This window comes from Oncorhynchus masou, chromosome 33, assembly GCF_036934945.1.
Source record: "Oncorhynchus masou masou isolate Uvic2021 chromosome 33, UVic_Omas_1.1, whole genome shotgun sequence".
NCBI lineage: Eukaryota > Metazoa > Chordata > Actinopteri > Salmoniformes > Salmonidae > Oncorhynchus > Oncorhynchus masou.
This window is the reverse complement of record NC_088244.1, coordinates 18,432,446-18,451,242: the sequence shown is the minus strand read 5'-3', so window position 1 is coordinate 18,451,242 and position 18,797 is coordinate 18,432,446. Positions and strand designations below refer to the sequence as shown.

At 42.3% G+C, this 18,797-nt stretch overlaps 1 protein-coding gene across 1 annotated transcript; it reads left to right on the top strand.

Moving 5' to 3' along the window:
- The first annotated feature begins 1,148 nt into the window (after nt 1-1,148).
- LOC135527949 (cytosolic sulfotransferase 3-like) lies at nt 1,149-11,609 on the top strand. The gene is given in 8 exon segments (XM_064956639.1): nt 1,149-1,417; nt 2,273-2,411; nt 2,531-2,659; nt 2,983-3,083; nt 5,590-5,716; nt 5,916-6,013; nt 9,743-9,917; nt 10,035-11,609. Coding segments are annotated over 8 exon segments (891 nt in total). The 5' UTR covers nt 1,149-1,408; the 3' UTR covers nt 10,148-11,609.
- The last annotated feature ends 7,188 nt before the right edge of the window (nt 11,610-18,797 follow it).

The window sequence follows — 18,797 nt, the reverse complement described above, 5'->3', positions numbered from 1 at the left end:
AGGGGTACCAGAGAGCCTGGTTCCTCTCTAGGTTTGTTCCTAGGTTCCTTCGTTTCTAGAGAGTGTTTCCTAGCCACTGTGCTTCTACATCCACATTGCTTGTTGTTTGAGGTTTTGGGCTGGGTTTCTGTATAAACACTTTGTGACATCTGCTGATGTAAAAAGGGCTTTATGAATAGATGTGATTGATTGATTTGAGGCACACATTCTCTTTCTCTCTGATATGCAAGATTGAAAATAGTTTATCTTTCTGTTGCATGAGAGTGGTGGAAGAGTGCCCCTCCCTCTCTCACTCTGTTCCACCCTATACTCTCTGTCACGCACATACCTCAGAGAATCATACTCCCACTTTCAGTTTGTGTCACGCACACACATGCAATCACCTTAACATTAACTGTTGCCTGTAGACAACATATTATGGCAACTGGTTTCACAAATCCCCCCTTCTCTGAGTAGACAAATTGTTTGGTCAGAGGGTCGCTTGGTCCAGTGTTCCGGAAAGCAAGTGCTTACTTGAAAAGGGGCCAACAATGTGTCCGAGGGGTAAAAGAGAGGGCCTACGAGGGCGGCAAATTAAATTAGGCTTAACAAAGACATTAAGAGGGAAAGTACCTGAGGATTAAAGAACATTATGGTGAAGTGGTAATTCATAGACCCAGAGCACAAAGGATCCAACCAGTGCATTACTTCAAGAGAGAGGAGAGGTCATCTAGAACCAGACCCATGCAGACTTTCTACGCATCTCTCTGGGGATCCACTGTGCTGTTGAAATCTGCTCATATCCGCTAGCCTGACCAATCAGAGCAGGCGTGGAATGAATCAAGGACTGAGAGAATGGGTATTCTACAGTTTCTTTGACAACATGTTGCTCTGTTCTAGGGATCTTCAAAAGAGCTGAAAACCTTATGTGTGTATATTGAAGTGAGTTGCTTTAGGCTCTTGTCACCTTACCCATTTTGTGACATAATTTGTGAGAGGAGTGCTAATACACACATACATGTGTGCATAAAATAAAAACCAACCTACACACTGGAAAGAAGAATTAGAACCCATTAGAAGAAAGAAGTATCAGAGTGAGTGTATGTGTGCATGTGAAGCAGAAGAAGGGTGGTCACTAACAGGGGAATAAAAGGATATGGAGGGGGTGGCTTGACACAATACATCTGTGGGTGCAGTAAGGAGAGAGAGAGAGTTCTGAACTTATGTAAGAAGGAGTGGAGGTAAGATAAGAATGCGAAGCTGGGTTGGAAAATATAAACCAAAACAAGAGAGAAAATACATTGCCTGTAGTGAGGGAAGAGAAAGGAACGGGGGAAGGAGAAGCAGAAGGAATGCTTGTACAGAGACAAGTAGAGACTGAAAAGCTGAGAAGAGTTGCCAAACAGGATACTACTGAATTCCGTTCAAAATGGAAAATGTGAGCTTCTCTTTTTTATTTTTCAAATGTTCTGTGACAGTAGCTGATATATCGTATGATTCTATTTACATATTTCAACATTTTGAGTGTAATACTGTAAAAGTAACTGACTTTTATATATTTTATCTGCTCACAAATTGTGTTGTCTTACCGCAGATGGCTTTCGATAGTGTATTTGTGCATGATGATGAATAAATGTAACTCTGGTGAACATGAAGTTCATTATGGGTCAAAAGCAGATAAAGTTGTTTAAGTCATTCAAAGTTTTTACTGACACCAATGCAAATATTATGAAATGTATTCAAATGTACATTTTACTATTCGATAGAATCGAAGAGATTGTTGCCTTTTCTTAGATCTTTTCCATGAGACTGACAAAGGTTTTACATGCCTATGTCTGAAAGTGCTTGTGCTCTGGTTTTGAAGTGTGTTTAGATTAGATCTTGGCCCAAAATTACTGACCATCTACCTATAGAGACCATGCCAGGTAACCTGCAGACCTTTTCCCTTTAACGTAACAACCAGCTTCTTACTTTTGTAGAGACAGGATCAAATGGCCTGTTCAACCGATTTTTTTATAGATCACATATCAGGCTCATTATGTTGGAAACATACAATGTTAATAGTCAGCTAGTTGTGCTTTGGAAAGTCATCGTGACCATCTACAGTCTATCATTTTCTGTACTGTATGTATTTTGACAAGAGAACTGGCAAGGAATTATATGTGGAAACTGGGACCTCTTGTCACCTGGAGAATATCATTGAATTAAGCAAGAATATTAGTGAATAGTTGATTATTGTAATTCTCCCTGATAATATCTCTCTGATCAGAGGTGGACTGTGTTGTTGTAACAGATGGAGCTGCCACCTCGACCAAAACTCGTTGACTTCCATGGAGTCTCCATGATCCACTATTTCACTGACAACTGGGAGAACATACAAAACTTCCAGGCCAGGCCAGATGATATCCTCATTGCCACTTACCCCAAAGCAGGTCTGTGTGTGTGTTTGTGTGTGTGTTTGTGTGTTGTCAACATTTTGTATAAATAAATCTTTGACATGCCTCTCTCTCCCCATTTCTCCATACTCCCTCCCCCTCTTTCTCTCTCCCAGGTACCACATGGGTCTCCTACATTCTAGACCTGCTGTATTTTGGTCAGACAGCCCCTGAGCGTCAGATGTCACTGCCTATCTATGAGAGGGTGCCTTTCCTGGAGAGTGACTTCCATATTCTCCCTCCAGGTTAGAATACAACCCTGATATAACTCTACACACTGTGAAGCCTTTATCTTGATTACACATCACTAAAGTCTGCGTAGATCAAATCTTTGTCATGCTTTGAAAACAGAATCCGGAAAACACCACACACAATACAATAACCTAAGTCCTCATCAACAGTCTTTTTACTGTCACAAAGTTGAAGGACTTTTTGAATGACTTGAAATCGTATACTGTGAGAAGTTGTGCAAATCACATATTCCAGCTACATGACAATAAGCAGGTTTACTGTAAAAATCCTCCTTATCTCCAAAAAGTAAATGATTCAGATCCTTCTGTACACACAGGAACTGAGCTGGCAGACAAGTTATCCACCTCTCCTCGCCTCATCAAGACTCACCTCCCAGTCCAGTTGGTGCCCAAGTCCTTCTGGGAGCAGAACTGCAGGGTACATTATATGTAACTCTCTGCTTGTTGTCTGTGTAGTCTGTGAATCTGACTCTGCTCATGTCTGCTGGTGTAGCATGTGGTTAACATTTATGCATCCTCAAACGTCCTGTGCTGCATTTTGTCCAGTAAGTGAACTTAATTAATGACACAATTTGTGTGAATCCCAAATAGAGGGCAGCATAACATAATACACTAACTTTTGCAAACCTCTCTAGAACCAGCGTGCGTCTCCATGTGGATTGCGAAGACTCCAGTCTTTGAAAACAGTTTTTGTTGTCCTAATTTTTTCCTCTTCCATTTCCTTCTGTGTGGTTTGTTTAAGTGATATTGCCTGAGAAGCCGGTGTGAGGAGGATATATTGACATGGGTGTTGTTGGACCCGAGATGAAGTCGAGGTCCGGCAAACTGTACCAACATATCCTCCAAACACCGGCTTTGAGGGCATTATGACTTTTATACAACGGGTTGACAAATGTTCATTAAAAAACATTATTTTGAGGAATTTATTCATACTTTTTCATCCTTCCATGGGATGTAGTGCCATCAAAAATCTAAGGTTGCTACCCAAGCCGGCTGGTCATCCTTTCTATCTGTTCGGTTGCCAGAGACGGGACTCAGTTGTTATGTCTTTTTGTTCTGTATCTATAGACGTCCCTCAGTCGTTCGTTCAAAATGTTCGATTGCCATACTGGTTGGCGATTTTCTTATACCTTGTTTGCTAGCTATCCAACTATGGCTAACTTACAGTCATGTCAAACAGAGCATCCAGAATTACTAGTGACATTTATTTGGATACATCCATAACAATTGAACCTATTAAGGAGCGTGTGAATTTTTTCAGCTTTTTGTTAAAAATCACGCAAAATTTCAACGTCCTGCTACTCATGCCAGGAATATAGTATATGCATATGATTAGTATGTGTGGATAGAAAACACTCTGAAGTTTCTAAAACTGGTTAAATCATGTCTGTGACTATAACAGAACGTCTGTTGCAGGCAAAACCCCAAGGAAATCTGTTCACAAAAAAACACACAAAAAATATCACTCGCCAGTCTCTGTATTGTCTATGGCAAGAGAAAATAGATAGGGTCCCGTTTACAGTTCCTACAGCTTCCGCACGATGTCGCCAGTGTTGGGAATTGAGTTGAAGTTAATCCTTGGTGGAATGAGAAATAGGCACTTCCAGTCATCGAGTACATAAGAAATTTATGGAAGAGAGAAATTTGTCCATGAATTGTTGACTTGCTGCTATTGAATACAGATCGCTCCGTGATCAATTTGATCGATTATTAACATTTACTAATACCTAAAGTTGGATAACAAAAGTAGTTTGAAGTGTTTTGTCAAAGTTTATAGGCAACTTTTTAAATTAAAATAAATGACGTTGCGTTTTGAAACTGAGTTTTTTCCTGGATCTGACGGTCTTCATAAATGGACATTTTGGGTATACATGGACCGATTTAATCGAAAAAAAAGACCCAATTGTGATGTTTATGGGACATATAGGAGTGCCAACAAAGAAGCTCGTCAAAGGTACTGAATGTTTTATATTTTATTTCTGCGTTTTGTGTAGCGCCGGCTACGCATATTATTTTGTTTACGGCCACTTCGTGTATTTCGGGGGGTTGCATGCTATCAGATAATAGCTTCTCATGCTTTCGTCGAAAAGCATTTTAAAAATCTGACGTTGGCTAGATTCACAACGAGTGTAGCTTTAATTGAGTACAGTGCATGTGTGTTTTAATGAAAGTTTGAGTTTTATCGAGTACTATTACTTGTCACTCTGAAATTTCCCCTGATGTTGATCCCTGTACAGGGACTGCAGCCATAAAAAGTTTTAACTAATGATGCGCGATTTCACCTGATGTAGAAAATATGCTCTCTCGTCAGGACACTGTTGTTCAGAGGAGCTAGCCAACAACACAGCTAACACACTCACTTCAAACTGAAGCTGAAAAGACTGCAAACTATCTGCATTTCACTTCATTTGACCTGTTTCCTATTGACATTTCTTTGTATATATCCATAAAAATGATGCCAGCTTATTCATGATTTCGACAGGCTGAGAAACGCTGCCTGCCTGTCTTTCTCGTCCTGACTCCCAACACGTTCATCACTATGGGACCGCTGGAGACTGAATTTGAATATTGAAACAACGTTGCAAATGTCGGAGAGACAGACACCAAGGTTTATACAAATGCTAGTCTAAAAGAAATGTGAGAATGTCTAGATGCTTTTTATAGTGGAGATCAAGTTTATAAATGGCTTGGATGGGCTGATGAGACAGTGGATTGCACAGTGAGATGGAACAGAGTAAATAGGCATTTCAACCGCATAGCTTTAGCTGGTGGTAACTTGTGGAACAGACACCAGCTGTAATGTGGTTTTAACCAATCAGCATGCAAGATTAGACCCACCCGTTGTATAATTAAATAATATACTCTTACATCAAGTTATGTTGTAATTGCAATGATTTCTTTCTCTCATCTCCCTCTCTCTGTAGGTAGTGTATGTGGCCCGTAATGCCAAGGACAATGCAGTGTCTTATTTCCACTTTGACCGTATGAACCAGGCACAGCCAGAGCCATGAGACTGGAACAACTTCTTACAGAGATTCATGGATGGAAAGAGTGAGTGAATGAGAGAATAAACGAGTGAATGAACAAGTCTGTGAACAAATCAATTACAATGAGTAAGAGAGATAGCACAGTACAGATGTTGATGAGGCTCTGTGATTCTGGCTTATTGATCAGTATTTTTCCTGACTATATATGCAACTCTATCTATCTCTCTAATATCCTCTCATGTCCACATGGCTGCTTTCCTCAGTGGTGTTTGGTCCATGGTACGACCATGTAACTGGCTGGTGGGAGAGGAAACAGACTCACTCAAAACTCCACTACGTTTTCTATGAGGATATGGTGGAGGTGAGTAGAACAACTACCTCCTGTGCCATAAAGGTTCTGACCTCTTTGCAGATTATGTCGCTCATTAACGTACATAAAGGCAGTGTGTATGTCCGTGTTATATTGTTATATTGATAATCTCAAGAATTAGCTTTCAGTGAGAAAGAGTACTGTAGTAGGATGTCCCTTGTGGGTATCCATAACCTATGTAGGACATGCACAGCATAGGCCAGTAGACATGCTGAAGATTGAACCTTGTCGTGCCTACTTATTTTAAATAATACTCCATGGTGTCAGAATGGTTTTAATAATCACAAAAACGTGAAGGACTTACCAAGTGAATCATACAGCCGACAGACTGTTTCAAAGCAAGGAGGGCACAGAAACAGAGATTAGCAGCGTAGATCATAATTGGGCTAGTTAACGAGAGAGTCCTATGTTACTGCGGGCAACGTTACAAGAGGTAGAAGCCGAGATGGGTCCAGCTGCGACGTCATCTCTCAGAGCACTCATCCCTCAGGGTCTCTATACTGCCACCTAATGATATGGAATCTCAGTGCAGTGCACCTCTCAGGAAAAGAGGGGCTTTTGAAAGGAGTGGATGTTTTGAAAGGAACCATATACGGAGAAGTGGAGTGCGAAAGGTGCCACTCAAGACATCGCTTGGGTTATTGGATGTTACTCGTGGTCTCCACAGATGACAGTTTGGAATTTCAGTTCTGCAAAAAATGCAAATCAAATGTATTTATATAGCCCTTCTTACATTAGCTGATATATCAAAGTGCTATACAGAAACCCAGCCTACCCCAAACAGCAAGCAATGCAGGTGTAGAAGCACTGTGGTTAGGAAAAACTCCCTAGAAAGGCCAGAACCTAGGAAGAAACCTAGAGAGGAACCAGGCTATGAGGGGTGGCCAGTCCTCTTCTGGCTGTGCCGGGTGAAGATTATAACAGAACATGGCCAAGATGTTCAAATGTTCATAAATGACCAGCGTGGTCAAATAATAATGATCACAGTAGTTGTCAAGGGTGCAACAGGTCAGCATCTCAGGAGTAAATGTCAGTTGGCTTTTCATAGCCGATCATTGAGAGTATCTCTACCGCTCCTGCTGTCTCTAGAGAGTTGAATCAGCAGGTCTGGGACAGGTAGCACGTCCGGTGAACAGGTCAGGGTTCCATAGCTGCGGGCAGAACAGTTGAAACTGGAGCAGCAGCACGGCCAGGTGGACTGGGGACAGCAAGGAGTTATCATGCCAGGTAGTCCCGAGGCATGGTCCTCCGAGAGAGAAAAAGAAAGAAAGAAAGAGAGAAAGAGAGAATTAGAGAGAGCATACTTAAATTCACACAGGACACCGGATAAGACAGGAGAAATACACCTGATATTACAGACTGACCCTAGCCCCCGAAACATAAACTACTGCACCATAAATACTGGAGGCTGAGACAGGAAGGGTCAGGAGAAACTGTGGCCCATCCGATGATACCCCCGGACAGGGCCAAACAGGCAGGATATAACCCCACCTACTTTGCCAAAGCACAGGCCCCAGACCACAAGAGGTATATATTGAACCACCAACTTACCATCCTGAGACAAGGCCGAGTATAGCCCACAAAGTTATGTGAGTTGTCTTTGAACGTTAGCTACCTTTACTTATAAGAGCATACATTAATTTTACAATATTGAATATTATTATATGGGTGATATTCAATATTGAATATGGAATATTATTGAATATTTAAAATAATAATAATTGAAATATCAAGCCATAGTGGTTCTAGTTGTTATAGAATTAGAGCGTTTCTAGTATTTAAAGACTCTTTTTGAAATCCCCACTTCTCCTAATGTGGTTCCTTTATACACCACCACTTTTCCTGAGAGATGCACTGAGAGATGACATATCAGTAGGTAGCAGCACAGAGACCCTGAAGGATGACTGCTCTGACAGATGACATTGCAGCTAGACCCTATTGAAGAAGCTGGTGGGATTTCAGGTCTGGTGACTCCCAAGTTCAATGCGCTCTTGCTCAAACCTGGACAGGCCAGTGGCTAGTGCTGACAGATTTCGCATTAGCTCCGCTGAGATTGTTGATTGTATGGTTTACACTAGGGGTGATGAAGCCGAGGACATATTAAAGGCTTCACTGTTGACTGAGGAAGAGAAACTTAACTGCAGTGCTCTTAGAGATTTCGTAGGACGACACAACATTATATTTGGGAGTGGTTGGTTTAATGTGCGCAAACAGAAGCTGGGTGAAACCGCCTAGCGGAACATTGTCAATTTGACAGCTTGGCTCACTCAGGAAAGAACTAATCCAAAATCAGATTTTAGTGGGAATAAGAAATATCTAACTTTCTGTTATAGTTGGATTCACAGCTTACCTTGTCCAGAGCTGTAAATCACGCAGTGAGACAGTAAAAAACAGCAGGAAATGCTGTACAGAGGAAGCTCTATGCAGACAGAGTGAAGAGAGTGAGGAAATATATGCGTTCTCATACCATGCTAAAAAACCTGAGGGGAACACAGAGACAGACGTGGAAAAAACAATCACGGACAGGGCCAGTAACCAGTTCAAGCGTTTGTGGCAAATGTGGGAAATCCCCTTTCCACAACCGGAAAGATTGCCCAGGAAAGGATGAGGAATGCAGGAAATGTCACAGGAGAGGACACTTTTAGCTGTCTGACAATCAAAGTTTTGAAAAAGAAATTCCTAGGCTACAAGGTGACTACAAAATCTGCCTCAAGAAGGATGACATGCCCAATGCCATTACCACCCCCCGCCATGTGCCTATCCCTTTATTGGTAAAAGTAAATGATGAATTGGGGAGGATAGAAGACATTGAGGCTGTGTCTAAAATAGAGAGTCCCACTGACTGGTGTGCAGGGACGGTGGTGGTTCCCAAATGCCAATGGGGACATAAGGATCTGCATGGACATGACTACCTTGAATGAGGCACTCTGCAGAGAGAGACACATCGAACCGTCGCCGGCCCAGTTGGATGGCTCACAGGTCATCACAAAGCTGGATACCACTCAGGATTTTAGGAGATACCGATGTCACCAGAGAGTAGGGCACTCACAATGTTTATAACACGGTTTGGCCGCTACTGTTTCAACGTTTTGCCATTTGGAATCGCTTCCGGTCCAACTACAAAGACGCATGTCCCAGCTTTTGGATGGGCAAAGTGGAGTCATAGTCCACGCGGACACGTGCTCGATTGCGGATGGGACAGAGCAGAACATGAGGACTCACAGCTGATCTGACTAGACTCCAGGACACTGGTTTGACACTCAATGAAAAAGGCACCTTCTCATAGTCAGAGTTCTTGTTCTTGGGACACAGAATCAGTGCAGCTGGAATAGAGCCGGACAAGGACGAGATCAGTGCCGTCACATACATACTCCTCCCCCAGAACGTGGCTGAAGTTAGGACCTTTTTAGGCATGGTCAAATACGTGGGTAAGTTCCTCCCACAGGTTTCAGACAAAACCAAACCCGTAAGAGAATTATTAGCCAAAGGGAATGACTGGTCATTGGGTCACATGCAACATGCGGCGTTTGAGAAAGTCAATGGAGACCTGGCCCCACAGAGAGTGCTGGCCCAGTTCCGTCCCCACGCTAAGACAAAGGTATCAGCACATGCATCGTCTTTTGGGATTGTCCTCACTCAGATGCAGGACAACATGGACTGGCAGATAATACTTTTAGATAATACTACAAGTACAGTATCCAGTGTTGTGTTTTCCTGCAGGATACGGGTAGAGAGCTGGACAGGCTGTGCTCCTTCCTAGGTTTGTCTCCTTCAGCAGAGGAAAAGGAGAGGGTGAGAGGAGGAGTGCAGTTTGATAATATGAAGAAGAACAGCATGGCCAACTATTCCACCGTTCCAATCATGGATTTCAAGATCTCGCCATTCATGCGAAAAGGTAGACTTCTTAATTTCTCCCCTATATCTCTCTCTCTGTCAGTCGTTCTCTCCTCCCCTCTCTATATCCACCACATTTTCTTTGCTCATGACTCTCTCTCACTCTCCCACTCTCCAGGAAAGGTTGGTGACTGGAAGAACCATTTCACTGTAGCCCAGAGTGAACAGTTTGATGAAGACTATAAGAAGAAGATGAAGAACACCACCGTACAGTTCCGCACTGTAGTCTAGGGGTTGTGGTCAAGTTGATTGTCTGATTGTTTGTGGTCAGGTTGATTGATTGTTTATTTGGCGCACATAGACCTACGATAGGCTTGGCTGGGGTGTCAGTCTTCCATTGGTCCACAGTTAACTGGGTTATAGTGTTGAAATATACAGGGTGAGGATCTTATCGTATCATATCCTGGAGTGTGAATGAGAAAGATCATGAAGTGTCTTATAATATCATTTTTTGAGAATGATTGAGGCTACTTTGAGATATGAGCTATAGGTTGAGAACTAAAAACAAAAGTAAAATGAGGACATGCTGCACAGAACATTCTTAGCAATGTGAGCTATTTGTAAATCCTCTTGCCTGGTCTGTTTTTCAGTGTCTGAGAAAAAAACAGTGATAGTCGATACAGTAATAAATATGTAAATGGAGAAGAGCATTGTTAAGCATCAAGCATTGTTTTATGCTGTTTCAAAAATATACATACTTTGAAACTGTAACAATTCCTACTCGTATACTGTATACCGTATGACTAAACGTAATACATTGATGTTTGTTTGAGTGTAATTTTTTACAGGGATAGTGCACATTAGTTAACGTTTCAGTAAAAGTGCCGGTTTAGCCAGACGGCTAATTTTCAACCTCAGTCCCTGAGCACGTTATTAAAAACAATTACAATACATACAATCAATGAGCAGTGAGCACACGCAGAGCAACATAGGACAAGCAAGACGTAGCATACAGACAGAGCAACATGGCACAAAAAGCAACAAGACAAAATCCATAAAAGCAACAAAGTGTTTCCACACCTCACAAGCTACTGACAACAGACAAAATGGAAAGCGGCAATACACAGCTAGGGATTATGTTCACAAATCTGATTGACCTTTAGCCATGTTTTTTGTGAAAGTGTGATAGGTGAGAGTCGATACAGTAATAAATATGTACATGGAGAAGAGCATTATTAAGCATCGAGAATTGTTTTATTCTGTTTCAAAAATATACATACTTTGAAACTGTAACAATTCCTACTCGTATACTGTATACAGTATGACTAAACGTAATACATTGATGTTCATGTACTTGTACTTAAAATATTATGAAATGTCTTTATGACCCAAAGCGATTAAAGAGCCAGTAATTTGCACATACACACACCCTCCACTTTTCACAGCTGTCTCGGCTGTATGTTCACTATGCCTGTGAAAAATCTGACACTTGCACTGTAAAGAGGGGGGTGGGGCTGTTGTTCATCTGAAGTGATTCTACTGTCTGGAATGATAGAAAATTACCCTTTGGTTCTTCCAACCTACTTTATTCAATTTGCCTGAAATCAAATAATGTATTTTTTATTTAATGAAAGTTTCTAAATTGCTTCCAACTGTCACGATTGTAAGAATAACTGGACCAAAGTGCAGCGTGATCTGGGTTCCACATCTTTTTATTTCTAAATAAAACTCACAGAAAAACCAAAACAATAAATCTCAAAACGAAACGTGAAGCTAACGATAATACTAACAGGCAACTATCCATAGGCAAGATCCCAGAAAGCACGAAGGGGAAATGGCTGCCTAAATATGATCCCCAATCAGAGACAACGTCAAACAGCTGCCTCTGATTGGGAACCATACCTGGCCAACATGGAAACATAATCCCCTAGATGACCCACCCTAGTCATATGCCGACCTAACCAACATAGACAATAAAAAGCTCTCTATGGTCATTGCTTGACAGTACCCCCCCCCCAAGGTGCGGACTCCGGCCTCGAAATCTGACTTTATAGGGGAGGGTTCGGGTGGGCATCTACCGTCGGGGGCGGTTCCGGTGCGGGGCAAAGCACCTACTCCGCTCGCGGATACGTTATCCTCAATGGCGGCTCTGTTTCTGAGATTGTCACCGGATGCTCCGGACCGTGGATCGTCGCCGGGACTCCAGACCGTGGATTGTCGCCGGAGGCACCGGACCGCGGATCGTCGACGGAGGAACCAGACTGTAGATTGTCGCTGGGGACTCCGACCGTAGATCGTCGCAGGGGACTCCGGACTGTAGATTGTCGCTCGGGACTCCGGACCATGGTTCATTGCCGGGGACTCCGGACCATGGTTCATCGCCGGGGACTCTGGACTAAGAACCATCGCTGGAGGCTCAGGACCGCAGACTGTCATGGGAGGCTCTATACCGCAGACTGTCGCTGGAGGCTCTGGACCGAAGACTGTCGCTGGAGGCTCTGGACTGCAGACTGTCGCTGGAGGCTTTGGACTGCAGACTGTCGCTGGAGGTTCCAGACCGTGGACCGTCGTAGGAGGTTTCGGATTGTGGACCATCGTTGGAGGTTCCGGACTGTGGAACGTCGTTGGAGGTTCCGGACTGTGAAACCTCGCCGGAAGCTCTGGACTGGGAACGGTCACCAGAAGCTCTGGACTGGGAACGGTAACCAGAAGCTCTGGACTGGGAACTGTCGCCGGAAGCTCTGGACTGGGAACTGTCGTCGGAAGCTTGGTGCGTGGGGCCAGCACTGATGGTACCGGGCTGGTTACACACACCTCAGGATGAGAGTGAGGAGCAGGCACAGGACGTATTGGATTGTGGAGGTGTACTGGAGGCCTGATGCGTGGGACCCGGCACTGGTGGTACCGGGCTGGTGACACACACCTCAGGGCGAGTGCGGGGAGAAGGCACATGATCTATTGGACTGTGGAGACGCACTGGAGGCCTGATGCGTGGGACCGGTACAGGTGGCACCGGGCTGGTGACACGCACCTCAGGGCGAGTGCTGTGAGGAGGTACAGGATGTACTGGGCTGTAAAGGCGCACTGGGGATACAGCGCGTAGAGCCAGTGCAGGATATCCTGGACCGAGGAGGCGCACTGGAGACCAGGCGCGCTGAGCCGGCACGACCCGTCCTGGACAGATACCCACTTTAGCACAACAAGTGCGAGGAGCTGGCACAGAATGCACCGGGCTGTGAATGCGCACTGGAGACACAGTGCGTATCACCGCAAAACATGGTGCCTGACAGGTCACACTCTCCCCACGGTGAGTACGGGGAGTTGGCTCTGGTTCACTCCCCTCAACATTCGCTGCCCACTCCTCGCTCAATCTGTCCCAATATACCTCCTCGGTCTCTGACTCACCCCTCAGCGTCGCCAACCACTCTGTGTGCACCCCCAAAACATTTTTTCCGGGCTGTCTTTTGGGCTTGCGTCGTGGCCGCGAACCCTGGCGTCGTCGCTGTTCTTCCCTCGCTGCCTCCGCCTGCTTCCACGGCAGGCTTCTGTCTTCTGCCATAATCTCTTCCCACATCCAGGATGTCTTCCACTCCTGGCTTTCCTCCTGGGCACACTGCTTATTCCGTTGTTGGTGGGATTTTCTCTCACGATCGTTAGAATAACTGGACCAAAGCGCAGCGTGATCTGGGTTCCACATCTTTTGATTTCTTATTGAAACTCACAGCAAAATCAAACAATACATCTCAAAACGAAACATGAAGCTAACAATAGTACTAACAAGCAAATATCCATAGACAAGATCCCACAAAGCACAAAGGGGAAATGGCTGCCTAAATATGATCCCCAATCAGAGACAACGACAAACAGCTGCCTCTGATTGGTAACCATACATGGCCAACATAGAAACATAATCCCCATGGTGATCCACCCTAGTCACACCCCGACCTAACCAATCATAGATAATAAAATGCTCTCTATGGTCAGGGCATGACACCAACAACTCATTTGCATGCACATTGAGTAGCGGCAGGGGCAATGTAGTGGTGACAGCTTATCAGAAGAGTTGGAGGTGTGGCTAATGGGGGCTTTTTTTCACATGTGAGAGTGAATGTCATTCCAGTTAATGTGGTCTATTGTATTTGATATTAAATGTTAAACTAATACACTGCCAGCATTTGTAATGATACTTAAATAAATGCATGTGGTGCCTGATGAGGCTTTATGTTGAGGTAGCCAATGCTTGGTTATTATCTCCTCAACTACTGTATGAGCATTCACCTGTGACATCTGACCTCCTCACCAGACCTCCTTACCAAGTAACATTACAGAGTATCTTTTTGTATTGATTGTTGGTGTCTAACAAGCAACCTGGTGATAAAGAAGGTTGATGCAGTAGATGAAAGATGTGTACAAGCTTCACACAGTGCCCAGGCACACACTCTACAGCCTAGTCTCTGGTCAGGTTAGAGTTAGACACACATACACCGTTGAAATTGATTTAGACAGTGTGTTGAGGACAATGCAGGAGATTTAAGGGCACAGAAAAGACAAAGACACTATCTACTCAGCGAGGCGAAGCAAGCTTCGCATTCTCCCTTTAAAAGCCATTTGCTTGAAAAACAAGAAACAAGCAGCAATTCTACTGTTTGTCCTCTTGAGATGGTGTTGTGGGAAATACTGAATCAAATACTTATCAGATACCGGAGCTTGTGAATTCAAATAGACTTTATTACAGAGAGTAACAAAGCCAAGCAATTACATGAAAGAACTGACTCTTCATTCTTAGTGCTTGGTTTTATACAGTTTTAGCCTTACATAACATCATCACTCCACTTTGTGAATCTTGTTGTCTCTTATTGGCTCAGACATTGAGGCATAGATTCTATTGGTGGCGTGACATGCATACTCCTACTGGTGCCTATCACTGATTAGCTAATGTTCCTGTCAAAGGTCTTCACAAGTTCAGGCCGATGTTGTCTATGTATGATTAACCCATGTGCATGTCCAATAGCCTTCACAAGATGGCCCATGGCCCAGACTAGGCACATCTTGTTAATCTACCATGGCTCATCCACACAGATTCTGCTTACGTTCAGTTTTTTACATGTTTAATGTTTAACTCGATGTTGTTGCAGCTTTGTACACTCACATGGGCTTCAGCCTTCATTCTGCTTACACGTGTCTAAGATGTCAACTTATATCAATTTTTCTTTCTACTTCAAAGAAAACAGTATAGTTACTAAGAATCACCAGATGGCATATAAAAAACACAGCCAGCACACTTCCTCAAATAGTCTGAATTAATCTAAGATAATTCAATAATTTTTACGTTTTTGCCGAGGAGGTCTTGGTTGAGGAATTTTACATCTAACTAAGATGTTTGGTGCAGTATATTTCAAGTGAAAAAAATATCTTGAAAGCTAGCCGTCTGTCATTGAATGACAACAAACACTTAATTGAAGAAACCCTACTGTTGACCAATCACAGAACTTCGACTTACCTCAAGAATGTGTGCTTCAACAGCCCACAAATAAAACGTCGAATAACAAAACGAACGAAAATTACACCAAATGTTGTCATAATATTTGCGTAAACTGTTTTGACTGGGAAGCATATGGTAAGGTTAAGGTAATAATAACTTCGCTCAATTCTGTGTCCAGCTGCCACCTAGTGGTGAATTTCTGGTAATGTATGTGCCCCTGGCGATGTAGTAGTGACACATGAGATACCGAGAGGGAGAGCAGAAAAGCCCCTCACCTCTGGAGTAGATCCAGAACAAACTAGACCCTTTCCCTCAAGGGAAAATAAAATGATGGAAGAGAGAATGGGGAGGAGACAGGAAAGGAGGAACACAGAGAATAAATTAGGAGTCATTTTGTAAGCCGTGCATTCACTCTGAGGTATCGTACTCAGAAAGAGCAGGGTAAGTCAGTTATTTTGGTATGTTGGAATTGCTATCATGTGTAGTATGGTTTTACAGTCACCAGTTGATAAACATTAAGACTTAGGCTTTGTTAAAAGGATCCGACCCTTTCTTTAATGTTTCGCCTAAAATTATATACCCAAATTAAACTGCCTGTAGCTCAGGACCTGAAGCAAGGATATGCATATTATTGATACCATTTGAAAGGAAACACTTTGAAGCTTGTGAGAATGTGAAATTAATGTAGGAGAATGTAACACATTAGATCTGGTAAAAGATTATACAAAGACATTTTTTTATAAACTTTTTTTTTCTGTAACATCATCTTTGAAATGCACGATAAAGGCCATAATGTATTATTCCAGATCAGGCACAATTTATATTTTGTCCACTATATGGCAGCAGTATATGTGCAACATTTTTGACTGATCCAATGAACTGTTGCACATCTGTTCTAAATGTTGTATCAACACTGACCAAGTCTGCCTAATTTGTTTATTAATACATTGTCAACTTCATAATTGTGCACTCTACTCAAACAATAGCATGGTATTATTTCACTGTAATAGCTACTGTAAATTGGAATGCAGTTACAAGAATGTAAGCTTTCTGCCCATATCAGATATGCCTATGTCCTGGGATTTTATTTGTTACTGATAAGGTAATTTATTTTGAAGGTAATGACTAAAGAATTCCACCCTGAAACATAATGATTAGATTATGTAACATATATAATGAATAATTAGACAAACGTAACTATTAGTAATTATTTGATTATGTAACTTGTATAATGAATTAGAATGATAAACTTCAGTCTAATAAGGTTTGGTCGAGACAAGTAGAAATGTGTGTGTGTGTGACTAAGAAAATACAGAGAACAATTAAACTGTGCATGACCTGACCTGGTTAGATCTCTGAGAAACGTATGGCAGGAAAGGGAGTCCCGTCAAGGTCCCTCTAATCTCGGGAGGATGGAACTGCCAGCTTGGTAGTGATAAACGAGTGGTGAGAACTATGGGGAAAGATACATCCCACCTACTGTTTGTGTGTCTGTATGTGCGTGTATGTGCGTGTAGTAGGTAGGGAGGGGTGAGTTATAAAATGGCATGTCTTTGTATTATGGACTTTAGAACATTCTTGTGAACAAAGAGCCAAGCTTTTGCATAGGCTGAGTCTTTTCCTAATTATTATTAAACCCAGGGTCTTACAAACCTCGGGGATTGGTCAAAGCTTAAGTAATTGTTAGTTATCATCATTGGGATTGAAAATTCTCGTGACAGCTTGTTCCTTTGAGCCGTATCTCAATATCTGCTTCTGTCGTTCCATAGAGACACCAAAAACCGTGCACGGGCGGATTAAATATCCGTAGAATAAAGACCTGGCCCCATTCGGAGGGTTCTGTAAAGGCCGGTGGCAAACTGGTATGCGACAGAAACGGTGACGAGATCCAACCAACATTGAAACCTCAGCTGCAATTAATAAGGTCAATGCTTTTTATTCACAAATATAGGGTATTCTGCCCTTGAGTTGCGTTCCCATCCAAAACTAGACAGATACCTAACAACTAAGTCTTCAATAAATCTCCCAAGGCGTGACTTTTCTTGAATGGATATATTGAAAACATTTATGTTGTGAAACTGCAAAATACAGAAAAGAATATACTTTAGTATTCAATTCACACCGACATACTGTAGCTGTACATTAAACATTTGAAGTTGCATAAATACAAAGCACGCGCTAAGGTACCATGCATCTGGCATGATGCCAAACCACATAGCTAATTGTTAACCATATGGTAATTGGCTCCTTTCAGTACTCTAATGTATAACCATCTATGTAGAATAACAAAGCATATTACACTAGAAACAGTAACAAAACTACAGTATTGTATATTTTACAATTCGTTTGCATGACGCATGAGCAAAGTAATACAGCTAACAACATACATTAAAGGCATTGCAATTTGTGAATAAATGCAACCAACACTGATATGTAAGCAATTCTATCAATAACAAGATTATCATCATTAGCTAAATGCTTGAATCGAACTTACAAACAAATATTTTTCCAAGGCTGAAGCGTGACAAGAAATAACTACATTGAAAGACCTGCACCGTAGCGTTGTTTGTAGCTGCTTCTATGCGTGCAAAACAAATTCTGTACTTCCTGTTTGCGTCGTCTTTCTAAGTACCAGAAAGCGCCACTAGGGGGCAAATAACACCATTGAACACAATGAAAATCCAATTTAACCATTGTAATAAAATAATCTGTTACCTTCTAACAGGATGGCAGCACATAGGGGATAATATCTGTAAGATTGCATTAATAAATTAGGTAAACGATTTTAATGTACTCTGGGTGTTAGACGCTAAAATATCCAAAGGAATTTGGACATAAATTATTAACTTTACCGAACAAATCAAACATTTATTGTGGAACTGGGATTCCTGGGAGTGCATTCTGATGAAGATCATCAAAGGTAAGTGAATATTTATAATGCTATTTTTGACTAATGTTGACTCCAACATGGCGGATATTTCTTTGGCTGTTTTGGTCTCTGAGCGCCGTACTCAGATTATTGCAAGGTGTGCTTTTTCCGTAAAGTTTGTAAAAAATCTGACACAACGGTTGCATTAACCTCTCTGGGATATGTGGGACGTCCCACCTGGCCAAAAGCCAGTGAAAGTGCAGAGCGACAAATTCAAATAAATTACTATAAAAATACATCTTTCATGAAATGACACATGCAAGATAGCAATTTAAAGCTACACTTGTTGTGAATCCAGCCAACATGTCAGATTTCAAAAAAAGCATTTAGGTGAAAGCAAACAATGCTATCATCTGAGGATGGCACCATAGTAAACAAAGAGAGAGACGCATATTTCAACCTTGCAGGCGCGACACAAATGCAGAAATAAAAATATAATTCATGCCTTACCCTTGACAAGCTTCTTTTGTTGGCACTCCAATATGTCCCACAAACATCACAAATGGTCCTTTTGTTTGATTAATTCTGTC